General features: G+C 42.5%; 1 protein-coding gene across 5 annotated transcripts in view; it reads left to right on the forward strand.

Moving 5' to 3' along the window:
• The window catches only part of LOC128876884 (uncharacterized), a 139,373-nt gene that overhangs the window by 97,807 nt on the left and 27,277 nt on the right, over positions 1 to 14,289 (forward strand). For 4 of the 5 annotated variants that reach the window (XM_054123685.1, XM_054123684.1, XM_054123686.1 and 1 more), the window contains exons 7-10: positions 4,803 to 4,942; positions 10,733 to 10,904; positions 11,011 to 11,137; positions 11,373 to 11,453. In XM_054123685.1, coding sequence (XP_053979660.1) covers positions 4,803 to 4,942; positions 10,733 to 10,904; positions 11,011 to 11,137; positions 11,373 to 11,453 — 520 coding nt within the window. Of the gene's footprint in view, positions 1 to 4,802; positions 4,943 to 10,732; positions 10,905 to 11,010; positions 11,138 to 11,372; positions 11,454 to 12,543; positions 13,624 to 14,289 lie in introns of those variants that run through there. The other variant, XM_054123689.1, reaches the window with a different exon arrangement.

Consider the following 14,289-nt stretch of genomic DNA (forward strand, 5'->3'; position numbering starts at 1 on the left):
ATGGTTCTCGTTACTTAAAAGTAGTCAGAATTTTTTAGCTAACAGAAGTCTCTACTGTCCCAGATTTCTAGAAAAGTGACTTATCGTTACTAATGGCGCATTACATCCTTCATTACATCCTTTATTTTACCAATAATATAATTAATATATTATATTAATTTTTCCCCCAAAGGGGGTTGGAAAACAATATTCGTCATCGAGTAAGCGTCCCAGAGGCAGGGTTTATCGCGAAAGGATTTCGCCGGGGTAATGAATTTTCTGGACGAATTCAAGTTCAGCCAGTTCTGACGCAGAACCCCCGTACAGGAAAGCTTCTCCCTCGGGACAAGTTTTAAACGACGCTTATAAAACGTGTGCCTGTGCACTAAATGCATGGAAACGGATGTGCCGTTTTTATTTTCCTCCCGTCGCGCGCGTGCCCCCCGAGAACTCCATGGAAAGTTCCGTTCGAGCGACTCTTGCCGAGATTGTCTCAGCTGTCTTCTTATTTTTCACCGACGGTTCTCTTCATCCCCTTCCGCGTCGTTTCCGTGACGAGTCATGAATTCGTCCAACACCCGCGCGGCGTTGAACAGTTTTTCCTTTGCGAAAATACGTTGCCAGGCTCAAAAATAAATAAATAAATAAATGGAGGGTCAGAGGCGGGGAAAAGTAGAATAAAAAGTAAATTGTAGGGGAAACACAATTTAATTATTTAAAATCGGAGAAGCCAGAATGTACGTGAGCCAAGTTGAAGGAAAACCTAGGTGGTAAAGGAAAAGAAGTGGGAAGAGAGATGGGGGAAAAAGAAAACGAAGGGGAGATGCATCTGTATCTGGCAGATTACGAGGTATTTCTCGTGGGAGAACGAGGAGTGGTTAACCCTCTTCTTCCAGCTTGCTTCCCGTTTATCGAGTCCCTCTTTTCAGCTGCAACAATCGCGGAAAATAAGCCAGCCGCGGGTGTAGGCGGGACAGAGGGTACACGAAGGGGTGGCTGCACGCGGAAAATCCATAGAAGGGAGTAAAAGGCTGAAACTGGGTGAAGTTCGACGAGTCGGAAATATTCACCGGGTATTCGCGATAATTTGCATCGACGTTATCGGTCGTTCCTCTTCGATTCAATTGCAGCCTCGATATTTTAATGGTCGGTCCCAGGAAGGATATGAATCGCTGCACTCGATTCGCAAAATACTCTCTTCTTTTCAAGAGAAGTGGCGCTGTATCGCTCCCTCGAAGTTCGTCGATGTTTAATCGGTTCGTTATTCTTCCCTTCTTTTTTTTCTTCTCATAATCACTTGAATTCGATGTCAGTGTAAATATATTGCAAGAGGTGTTCCTATCTAAAAGTAGGTTTTATTTGAAAACGTATCCTCTGAATTTTAATTAGACAATACGTAGAGTTATATTTTATTATTCCATAGCAAACGATATACCGCTCCATTTTTAATTTTTCTGTCAAGATTCTATGCATGGGAATCTCCCTACATAATTTTTACAATCAATAATTCCACAATTGCTTTCGATACACGAAAAATACGTTGTCCCCGCCTATCCTTCTCCATTATCTGGGCGTCTGGGTTTCCTTTTCACTTTCTCTCGGAATCGAACGCGCAATAACGATGGATCGTTTGTTTTCCATCGATGATCGAGAGTTTCCAACCCCGCAGGGTTGCCCAAAATATGCTGGAAATTCTGGCTAGGCGTGGGGGGACATTGACAAGTATGCAATATTTATCAGAGCCGCATAGATACGTCCCCTCGGTCTCTGTTATGTATTATTCCGCGTGGTTCTATGTAAAAGATGGGTTTTGCGACCGCGAGCAAGTGATATGAATACCAAATGTTGGCCAGGGATACAACACACCCCGTCCCACTCTCTCCTGTTTCGTCATTTGCATGCCCATCTTCGAATACTGGCCCACTAAGCTCCCCATCTATTTTTTTAGCAACTACGCGAAAAGGGAGGACACACGGTTAGCCCCACAATCCATCAAACGATACCTCTTCTTATAGAAAGACTGGAATTTTCTTTACAATTCATAATCGTTGTCTGAGCAAGGATTTTCGGAATATTTTCCAGCAATCCATCAACTAATTTATTTTGAATTCTCCATTCTTGGAGACGCTTAACGATCCGTGGTCCATTATCGTTCTGAAGGAGTCTTCGATACACGTGATCATCGAGTATATTAATCCTTAGTGACGTGATAGAAGAAAAAAAAGAATTAAAAAATTAAATGCTTAACGATCCAACTTCCTCGTAATTTTAGTTACTACTATTCCACTTTAAAAATGTTGAAGCAGTTAGTTAAGTAATAACGCAAGTGACGCGAGCACCAATTCGTTCCGAACATTCCAACCCTTATCTCAGAGTCATCTCGAGAAGAAGACGCGAATGTCCAGCGTAATGTCGGTAGTAATTTCATTCGCGAAGACACAAAGTCCTTTCTTCGTTGGATTGGAATATTCTACGCGACTGAGTCCAAGTATTATTTAATAGGGGAACTTCCATTGGCTGAAAGGAAATTAGTCGTAAGCGTGGTACGTTGTTAGAGCATCCTTCATTTATGCATAGAGCTGTATTATTGGACGAACAAAAGGAACGGTCCGAGACTGGAGAGGAAGGGGGATGAATTCTTCGTCTTGTTAATCCTATCGAGAGCTACTCTTAATCTTTTCATTGCCGTCGCTGCACCACTGTACCGTATAAAATACTTTGCTCCGTTTTGTCGGGGTTTATAAATCACTATAGTAATTGCAGCCACGTTGATTCTCCGTGACGACTCGTAATTTCTATGTGTCAGACATTTAATTCTCCAGTTTCATCTTGTTCGATACTATTTCATATTATGGAGTGCTTATCCACCTCCTACTTATCGATCTTTTGTTCAGATAAAAATTTAGCCTAGAATTTGAGATATGTCTGACTAGAAACGTACATTTCCACTTTTGGCCGACTCCAGCCAAGAATATATTCCGCGGAACATGAATTATTTCCGCGACACACGGATCGCCAGGAGCGTGATCGTTGTAACCAAGTTGGAGCTGGTAGCTGTTTTGCAAGATTTAATTCAAATTCAGAGGGTGAACTCGATTCTACGTCGCAGTGAGCGAAGTTAGTTAAGTACAACGATATCTGTGTGCATGGCGCGCCATGCGTTGTTTCTTAGTGCGCGAAGGCTGTGCAGCGAACGACGCCCACCCGGGAGCGCAATCGTTTACAGCGTAACGAACACAGTTAACGAGCAATTAATACGCCCGTTAAATGCGACGGAACAAAATGATGAGATCGTAAAACGCGCGAAAACTCAAACGAATGCGTTCGTTAGTCCTCGTTTCAATCGAACAAAAGATGATTCCTGTGTTTGCTAGATTATTGCAATTTATTTTTTGAAGATGGGGAGCGCAAGTGGTAGTGGACAGGCTATGGTCAGACTCGAGTGGAAAGTCTCGATATAAATTATTTACGAACCCAAAAAAAGAAGTTAATTAAAAATACCACTGGTCGCCTCATTTTTGGTTCAATTCCTACAATAGTAAACCCGCTATTGTTTTACAGACCCAACTTTGGTCCGGTTTCGAAATTTTCAAAGAACCTAGTAAACATTCGCGAGTGGATTACGATCAAGGGAGTCGCGTATCGACTGTTCAGCCGAACCTGATGCGGATTTTGGGGGCGAAAACGAGGCGGCCACTTTGGCCAGGGCAATAATGTCGATGATATTACGTCTGGCGTTATTAGGTGCAAACTGCTCGTTACAGTGTAAACTGCATTCCCGTTTCTGCCTGTTTAGGAGGCGCTCGTGCCGTGTGTCGGGTCAACTAATACCATTCAACATAATTAGCGTAGCCCATTATGATCAAAACTTGCTGTACACGGGCCATCAGTGCTCCCTGTCGCGCGGCAAACAGAGACAACGTCGATACGTCAGTGTTAAGTCAACCTGGTCACAGTTCGGTAATTACGCCGTTGGTTATTATTGGAAACGTTTCGACGACGCGCGCGGGACCGACTCTTCTTCTTTTTTTATCATTTTTGTTCTCCACCTTCACTGGTAGTGGATCACGGGTCGATTAATCGAGCCAGTTTCCGTTTCAGATGAGAAGCAATCGACGCGAAAACGAACCCAGAAGCCTCGATATCATCGCCGTTGTATTATCGCGTGGATGGTGATTTTCAGCAGAATTTAACGCGAATTTCACGAGAATTTCCCTAGTTGGTCCAATCCTGAATCGGTGAGAGCTGACAATGGTGTCGCTCGACACATTCCTGACGTTAATTTAGACGGAACCAATCCAAAATTTCAATTGTGGAATGAAATAAAATTAATTCTGTACGCGAAAGTGTCGCTATTCCAAATTTTAAGGTTTTTTATTCTTCGAGTAGATGCACTAATTTCTTAGAAGATTGTAGTTCCACAAACGGTGATCGAATCCCCCGAAATTGAACAATTCCGATGAAGCTCAACGGCACGAATATTTAAAAGTTTCTCCGCCGAGACGCGGCTTTACTCCCATCACCCGACCGGAAAGGATGAGGTGGAAGTTTTATCCGAGACTCCTCTGATTTCCCTCTAATTCCGACGGAGCTCTAGAAATAAATCTGGGACAGAGGTCGCGAGTTATTTGAAAACATCGAACCTATTATTTAATTTAAACAAACTTCTTTAAGAAGGTACGAACATTTACGATACCGATCGTAAGTATAAGAAGTACAAAGATGTTTCAGTGAACAGTTGCTCCGGATAATTTGATTAGAATTAGATAAAATTCAGTGACATAGTGTTTTAATACTCACTGGTGTCAATGTTGCTGTTGCAGTTGGACAGGTTCAAAGAACCTCCCGCGTTCGGACCCATGTGCGATCTCCTGTGGTCGGATCCTCTGGAGGACTTCGGGAACGAGAAGAACGCGGAGCACTTCTCCCACAATAGCGTCAGGGGTTGTTCCTACTTTTACAGGTAAGCGAATGAAAGAATTATTCAATAACATCTCGCAATTTCGCAAGAAAAGTGACACGAGTCAGAAAAGAAAACTGACCACTTTGAAAACCATTTCAAAGCGTGTTACGCGTAGGTAAACTTAAAGGAAGCGATCAATTATTTAGGTTAATTTTTTCTAGAAGTAATTCGAATTTTCCTGTGTAAAGTTCGATATTTTTAGATCACGATTGATACATAATAAACATTTTTTTATTCTTCCACCTGTGTCACGATTCTTGCGGAGGTGCGACATATCAATCACGTATCAATTCCTCAAGCTTAAATTTTCCCAAGGCATAAATGAGTACAAAACGCAAAGAATTCTCTATGTATGGCTCCATGCTTCATCCCTCGTTCGAATAAATTTCTCCCCTAATCAACACCTTCGTTTCCGAACAAATTCTTCTTTGTTCCCTGAACAAAAAAATTTTTCGACGCTCTCTGGGTCGCCTCGCTCAACGAGAAATTCCCACCCATTTTCGTTTCACTTTCAGCCCCATCCTGGCCACGTCTTTTTCCACTTTTTCCGCTCTCGCTCGTTACCCCATTCAACGAGAGTAATTACCTAGTCGTTTGTCCCGACGAACGGTCGGAAGCGAGTGGTCGCGATCGCGGGACACGGAAACCAAACGAGCCAAACTTTGGACAAGTTTCGCCCGGAAGTTCCTCCTCTATCCGTGTCCCCCCTGGCTACTGATACCAACCTAGCCCCCTCTCTCTTTTTCCGCTATCCAGGGAAATTTTAATAACAATCGCCTGGGAATGGTAGGCTTTGAATCACTAGCTCTCTCTTGGGGACACTTTCGAACGACCACGATAAAAGTTTCAAGAAAGCCACCGTGTCGCCGTTATCCTTTCCTTTCTAGCTCCAACCGGAGACTCCGTGTTGCGATCCCAATGAAGAACAAAGGGATCGCACAACGAACTCCCCGTAGTTTGACAATTCAAATATTTTTGTACATGAATGTACAAATTTCATTTGCTCAAGTTTATCAGCAAACAATCGTAAATATTCTTGAAAAGGGTGAAAAAGATAAAGGTGCAGTGTTCGAGAAATTCAATTTCGCTGCTATCAAATTTGTCTTGGGCGTTTTCCTCTTTCTCGGGGCAAGTCCTTCGCCATTGGAGAGATTATCAACGCACCGACGTTATTTTGCTTTCCCCGGTGGAAAATTCTGTCGTTGAAATCGAACGGTCCCGAACACCGTGGGAACGCGCGAAATGAAATTTTTCGTTATCGCGATGGGAAACAGGGGAGAAGGCGCTGAAAACGTTAGTTCGATAAACGCGATAAGCGGTTCGACGAACGCAGGAAACGGGGAAAATACGGGCGAAAATAAGCGAAACACCCCCCGAGTCCATCGATGGAGCTGTCAGGCATGAATAATTGTGAAAATACCGTGGAAGGAGCGTTGCGTTTATGCTGCTCGTTTAAACAGAACGATTGAACATTATCGATAAACAATTCTCTTAGATTTCACTCGTCAACATTATTCCTGTGGTCGAAGTGATACAATTTTTACACTAAATGTACCGAAATTTTATTTGGTCTTAACCAACAGTAACAGGACTTGCCTGTTAATTTACTAAAAAAAATCAATTTTCTTTGTATATGAATATCATATGAATTGTACTGTTTTAATAGTATTAACAGGTTCATGAAACGGGCCACAAGTAGTCCAAGCGCGGATTTGTTCAAACGGTTTGACCACGCACGTGACTATACTACTAAACCCCGACAATTACGTGGTCGTAGATTAACGTTGTTTACGGGCAACGATTTCGTAACCCGGCGTGATTCCGAGGATAATTAGCCCGGCTAATGAAGAGGAATCGTGTTTTGCCTAAATTCATTCGAAATTAATTTTCATTGGTAAACGAACGGCTGTCCGACCACGTATCGTCCTGTACTACCGAAACCTGACGTCACTCTGATCCATTCGATTCTTGTTAACTAATGCAAGGTTACGGTTGAAATTAAAGTTTCAAATAGAATCTACTTCGATACTCTTCGAATCATTCCTTTTCTTTAAACAATGTCTTCATCACAGAGCAATGAGAAGCTCTACTAATCACCCGTACTAATAACGTTAACCAAGTACCTAAATTTTTACTTCGCTATTTTTATAACACATCCGAGGTCCAATATGGCGAATTTCGTGCCTGGTCAGCGATTCTAGCAGTTGAGGGTCCCTCGATCGCCTCATTAATCATTGTCTCGGTGTGAACGGTACCTAACGGTCGTTAGCGACCTTGCCTTTACCTGTGCGCGAGCGTTTCTCACGGTCCTTGGTCGGGTCAGTTATAAGCGCGCGAAAAAGGTCGGTCGTCTGACGTCTGCCGCTTAATTTGTTTACACGACATCGACGCGAACGCCTTAGACGCCCAGCGTCGCGACAGCCTTCGGGGCTGGATTGATCCTCGCTGTAAACAAACACGACCGCGAGAAAAAAGAATATATCGGTCTAATAATTGCGAGACTTTGCTCAATAGCCGCATTCCCATCTATTTAAAATTTATGTAAAAAATTGGTGGACTAAAAAATTCTGTTTCATTAAATCGAAGCATTCAAAGCATTCGTTGATAAAACAGAACTTCTTGCGCAGAATCGCATTTCGTGAAATAATTTTATAAAGCATAATTTGGTATTTGTCTCGATAAACAAACGAGATCTCTCGATACACGAAATGGAATTTCAAGCCAGCTTCATTTCGAAAATACCACAGTCGAAAATTTCGAACGATTTCCACATCGTTAACGTGTCCGATAAAACGCCTCCTCCCTCGGGAGTCGGACCACCATTGAAATTCAGCTGACATCGGTAATGAAATGATGGATCGTCATTCAACTTCATCTTGGATTCTGTAGTTCGCGATGAATGATGCGCGCTGCGAATTGATTTATCGCTGGGGGGGAGGGGGGCTTAGCGCTCTCCTGCTCGACGGGGCGGATTAAAAGTTCAAATATTCAGGCAGCTGGGGCACGTTGTTTCCAGTAAACTCCCTGACATCCCCCTGGGGCTTGATCTGTCCCGCGAAATTGTTCGCGCTGAAAGACCACCGCGACGCGGGATTTATTCTATTAGGATGCTCCTGTGACAGTACACCTTGTTTTGGTCACTCTGTTTCCCTGAGTCTTTTTAAAACGTCGAAATGGATATTTATCATTGGCAGGATAACCATCATTCTAGCTTCACAATAGGAGGACCTGTATAATTTTATATCTTTGGTCGATTTTAATTGATTCAAGATCAATTATATTGGGATGATAGTAAATGTACTAAAGGGTGTCAAGAATAAATAGGTAAATTGCTAAGTTTATTGGTCAAGGTTAATAGTAAACAAAAAATTCACTTAACGAATTACGGATTTTGGGATGCGTGATATTTTCTGGGACATCCTAAAAATATCGTTTGCGTGCATACGCTTCTCTTGCGCCACTGTAATTATAAATTCGGCTCGCGTTGCTGGCTTCACACAACGATACCTATCGCATCGAGGGGGTAGTCCGCGCCAAAGAGGGCGAATTAGGCTTTTCTTGCCTATTAATTTAGCAAAGGGGTATTAATCTCATTCGTATGTTCATCCACACTTGAGTACGCTCGACTAACCATCCCTAAAGTTATCATAACGAACAATTAAAATGTAGTAAACAATTTCCAGACTCGCTACAACATTTCCAATAATAATTGGGTGCTGAATTAGTGCCAAATAGGAAATTGATGATAAAACGGTTCGAGTTGTGGTCTCGGCCAGAATCGATTCCGCGGGACGAGCGTCGGATGACGATGATTTATCGGTAGCATTATAATTTCTAAATGCTCGGCCCGTACTTCTGTTATCGCGTTCGATCGCCGGATAAAATTACTCCACGAGAGAGTTATCACGAGTTTTCGCGTGCAACCTCGCGTGCGGGCCCGCGGCAACGCCAAGCAAAATTGTCGAGAGCGTTTTAAGCTTCCCTTGCATCGGGCTTCCGGCCAACCTTCAACACAAATTTCACGTACGCCATTTAATTCGACCTGTTATCTTTTTCCACCCATATTTACCAGAAACACGAGGGAAACAGAACTCTCCACTTTGAAAATTAAAAAAACACCCTAGAAATACTACGTGTATATTTATTTAGTTTTTGTTATGGAATTGTCAATATTAAGAGAAACGTAAATGTTTGAAGTCGAATATTTGTTTTTAGTTAGTACCGAAAGTAACGTAGTCGTCGATGCAATAATTATTGGATATACATGCAAACAGTAGCAGTACCGACTGACTAACACAGTTCAGATTAGAATAAATCAACAATTCCCTGCAATAAATTCAATTTTTCATATCAACCAACCCCCAAGGTTCCCTAATTCAGCCTCCACGTAAATTCATGGATATCTCAGCAATATATCTCCGATATACTAATAAATTTATTGTTCACGAGTGCCATAAATAAATTCATACGCATCCTCGAAGGCAATATATTTAGAATATTTTCCGATATATCGCACGACGAGTAGCCAATGAATTTTGTTTACGTTCCCTCGTAATTCCACTTCGGAATCGAACTGTTTCCTCCCGACAACAGACGGAAATTCCTCTCAAGTTTTACTGGTCGCGTAGCAATCATTTTTCCCCCGTGAAAATTCGCCGTATAATTTGCTCGGCACTGGGCTGGTTTCAGGTGAAATTAAGTGCGTTTTCGGTCTACGCCGAACGAACGATAAATCATCGTGACGCGACGACGACGCGATAAAATGCGAGCAATATTTTGCCGCGTCGCGATTGCTCCGTATTGAATTTGACGGCCGACAGATAGTTTCTGTTGCGTGCAATCGAAAGCAAACGAATTATCTTCCTCGACAAAGCCTCTCGCGTTGCACGTCGGATTTCATAAACTCCGAAAACAACCACGGGAAAACGCGACGTTCGTGCTTGACCTCTAATAGAAGTACAAAGAATTTGGATGGATTCCAAAAATGCGATAAAAAATAGTTCCAACGCAACCCACTTCAAAAATCTGCTGTAGAGGGCTGGGAACGAGTGAAATCAATCCGTGGTTTTCATATTAAAATGGAAGAATGAATGCAAGACACTCGAAAGTTCGAACGCTCCCAGGAGGTTGCTCGCGACCCCTGTTCGCCGGATGGAGGTCACCGCGTTTACGAGGACGAAATAAATGGTTGGAGAGCTGCGCGGAGGTAGACGGTTTTCACGTAAGGTTTTACGAGTACGTCTTTCAGGATGGTGGTATGGTTGAAAGAAAGCTGGGGGAGGAGGTCGAGGCATCCCGAACGTTTTCTTTATAACGCCGCGACCATTACGGAATTGCTACTAGACCAGCGGCGCATTGATAAAAGATCTCTTGAACATTACGAGCGTATCTCGCCATTTCGCGAACTGCACTTTGCCGTTCGACCGATGGCGTAATTTCTCCTTGGACTTCCCCAACGTTTGAACATTTTCTCGCCCCGCCATTTTAATAGAAAGGAAGTGCCTCGAGGGGTTACAGCATCTTAAATCCACGCGATGAAACTTGGCAATTAATTCTAGTGGAACTACATGGTCGACAAATTTAGACTTGTACCACGTCGATGTGCATTGTTTATTGCACACGAGCATATTTCTGACGAAGCGTAACTTTTTATACTAAGAAGTTACGCTTGTTACGCGCTACATTCCACACACCCTCTTCTTTTTATTCCAAAAATCAATTTCTTAATGTTATTTCTGATATACTAAAGTATCGCGTGAACTAATCGACTCTGCTTGGTTGGTGTTGCAGTTACGCGGCGTGCTGCGACTTTCTGCAGAACAACAACCTCCTCAGCATCATAAGGGCACACGAGGCGCAGGATGCAGGGTACCGTATGTACCGAAAATCCCAGACGACGGGCTTCCCATCGCTAATTACTATCTTCAGCGCGCCCAACTACCTCGACGTTTACAACAACAAGGTGAGCTACGGCCTGGCAAACACGAAAAGCGAGCGCATTCCCGATTCTCTTTGAAAACAAGGTCAACTTCGCTCTTTAGAAAGCTAATACTCGGTAAATGTCACAGGCGGCCGTGCTGAAGTACGAGAACAACGTCATGAACATCAGGCAGTTCAACTGTTCGCCCCATCCCTATTGGCTGCCCAACTTCATGGATGTTTTCACGTGGTCTCTCCCGTTTGTAGGTGAAAAGGGTAAGAGAAAAACCCATTGGTTACTTAAATCATCGATCTGCAACAAAATTTGCCACAGCGAGCATTACAACTAGTGGCGCCATTAGTTCGCGTACTCGTCGTGCGCTGAAATCCAATTCTGCCTAACATATTTAGACCTAATATAATTTTTATGTCACTTTGTCGAGTTCCAACGATTCCCTTTCGATGAAAGTTCCCTGCGCGAGATAACTAAACATTCCCTTTCCCTTTGCAGTCACAGAGATGTTGGTGAACGTGCTGAACATCTGCTCGGACGACGAGCTTATGAGCGACGGCGACGACGGGCTCGAAGAAGGTAATGTCCACTGTTACTTCACCCTTGTCGTCCTTTCCGTAATACGATCACATTTCTTACAGAGATTCTACTCTCTTTTTTTTTTTTTTTCAATTTTTTTCTTTCTATTCCCTCTCTTCGAATCGACGTTTTTACTGGTCCCTCTTACATCGTGATCAGAGTGTTCTTTTCTGTGTACCTCGTTTGTTGCTTAAACGATTAACAGGATCGAAGGGAACGATTATTCCTGTGTTCCGATACTTCAACGTAAGCGATACTTGCGATGCTGTTTGAATTTTTTTCACGCAATTGGAATGCAAGTTTGAAGGCAGTACGGTATGAATTTTTGAACCGATACTCTGACATCTTGGCACGTTTATTTTTCGTAGGCTCTGTTATGAGGTTTTGAAACATAGGCCATTGGGAATTGAACTGTTCAACCTGCTCTAAACACGATTTAAGAGAGGCCATGTTGGAAGTTTGGATCGCGAGGATTTAGCATCGACAATCGAACGTGGAGGCCCACCTAGGGTCTCCGAATCGTCGCGTTCATCTAAAATAAGGATCGATGGCTTAACTGCGAAGATTGACTTTACTATTGGCAAGAAAGTTTTTAGGAGAATTTTGATTTTCCAGGATCACTGATCAATTGTTCTCTAATGGTATATGTGGATACAGTGTTGTTTTAAAGTGAATCGAATGATATTTTGTTCTTTACAATATTTTCCAAAAATACGAAACGTACGTTATTATAACTTTCTTTTCCACCTCGTATCAGAAACCATTTGTCGGACGTTATCAGCTTCGCAGCCACGCCTCGATCCGCCTAAATGAAATCCTGCGTCACGCGAATATCCAAACCAGCCCGCACGTCACTTTCAAAATTTTCTCTCGCCTTTCTCGAGAAAACGAAGTCGAAAATCAACGCTATTTAAAGTTTCGACGAATACTTCGAAACTCGAAAAAGAAAACCCGAACTTTTACCCTCCCCCCTGCCCCGTCACGAATACAAATGTATGAAAAAAAAAAAATAGTCCCGCGCGGTCTCGACCATCGCAGGAAGATTTTGAATTCTCTTTCTGTTTCCATTTTTCACCCGCTGCACGGACAGATGGTAAGAAGCGCCACTCGACTCTTCTAATCGTCACATTATTAAGAGCTTCATTGATTATCATTGATTATTTTTTAAGCTGTTTCATAGATAGTGTCAGTGTGTCGAGTTTCTCTCTTTGCATCGAAACATTTCTTTTTCTCACCTGTTTTTCTTTTCTTCTTTACCTCCGTATTACTTGTGTCTATACATGTTATATTTTGCCCTTATCTCTCGAGCCGGGGAGCAAAAGAGGAAAAAAGAAAATCAGAATTTACCATTCGCGTGTTCGTACGCTCTTTGTTTGAGTCGAGATCACACGCGCGAGATTCGCCATTTTGTTCTCTTCGCATCCATCCTCATATTCATGTGTTTCGTACGTCTCTTATCGGGGTACGAGCGGATTTTTTTTCTTATTTTCTTCCCCTAGCTCTCTATGTCTATCTGTGTCTTACTCTAACTCTTTATTTCTCCCTCTCTATATTTATATATCTATCTTTGTTTCCTCTCCTCGACTGAATCTATCTTTTTATATATATATATATTTATTTATAAATATACGTATACCTCGATGGCACACTGCCTGAATTCTTGACGTTGTCACCCGGTAGACTTTCATTTTCTGCATCGTTGCGATCATAGTACATAGAAGATATTTTTTCTCACCCTTCGTTCGGCGGCGTTCACGATGGCGTTCACTTTTATATTTAAAAAAAGGAACAAAATATTACAATTCTCCAATCCTCTAAAAATTAGAGTCAAAGAATGCAACAAATTTTAAACTCTACTCTCCCTCCTTAAAAAAAAAAAAAAAAAAAAAAAAATAATTAATCCTCTAATAATATTAAATTAATTTTTTTTATAAACCTGCAACCCCCGGACGCCATCTTGAATAATTTTAAATCTTAAATCACGCATGCAACGATCGCTCCAACGTCGAATCCACGCGAGTGGATTCGGTGTTACTCGAAACGATGTCTCTGTACTTCCTTTCGTTTCTCTGATTTATTCCGCTCGACTGTGCGTGTCTGTGTGTGTGTACCATTGTCCGAGTTTCCGAAGTCAATTTTACTTTCTCTCGTGTCACGTCCATCCCAGCCCCACTTTGGCCCACTTGTACTCTTCTGCACCGTACTTTTTATTCCGTTTCTTTCGGTATGGCCCTTCCCCCACCCCTCGGTACACGTTTCATGGACGCGGATAGTTTCCTGAACTTTGGGCGAATGCTGTTTCACGATCGCCTTGGAGCTGCGATTTTTATTCATTCTTCGATAACGAGAGAGATTTGGAACAAAAATGGTTGCTAAGATGCTTTAGTATTTTTTTTCTTAGCGATCGGAGCAATGGCATCTACGTTTATATAAAACTTCAACGTTTTGACTCTCATTTGCGTGCTCTATTTTCTTAAAAACAAAGAATAAATAACACAAAAGCCGATCGAGAAGCAACAATCCCCATGAGTCCACAGAAATGAAGCAAAAACCACCCTCGAACGCCTCCCGATGATTCTTTGTATCGCCAAAGTACAAAAAGCACCCCTCTGCCCCCCCTTTACGAGGAACCCCAAGAACCCCCCTACCCCCTCAGCCCACAGAAGTTGCACTGACTGTCTTTTATCGTACTCCTTCTCTATTATATTTGTATCAATCACACTGGCCTTGGACTCCTCCTATCTCGGCACGACACTATGCTACTACCTCTACTTCTACTACTACTACTTCTACTACTACTACTACTACTACTACTACTACTACTACTACTACTACT

Source organism: Hylaeus volcanicus, chromosome 5, assembly GCF_026283585.1.
Source record: "Hylaeus volcanicus isolate JK05 chromosome 5, UHH_iyHylVolc1.0_haploid, whole genome shotgun sequence".
Classification (NCBI taxonomy): Eukaryota; Metazoa; Arthropoda; class Insecta; order Hymenoptera; family Colletidae; genus Hylaeus; species Hylaeus volcanicus.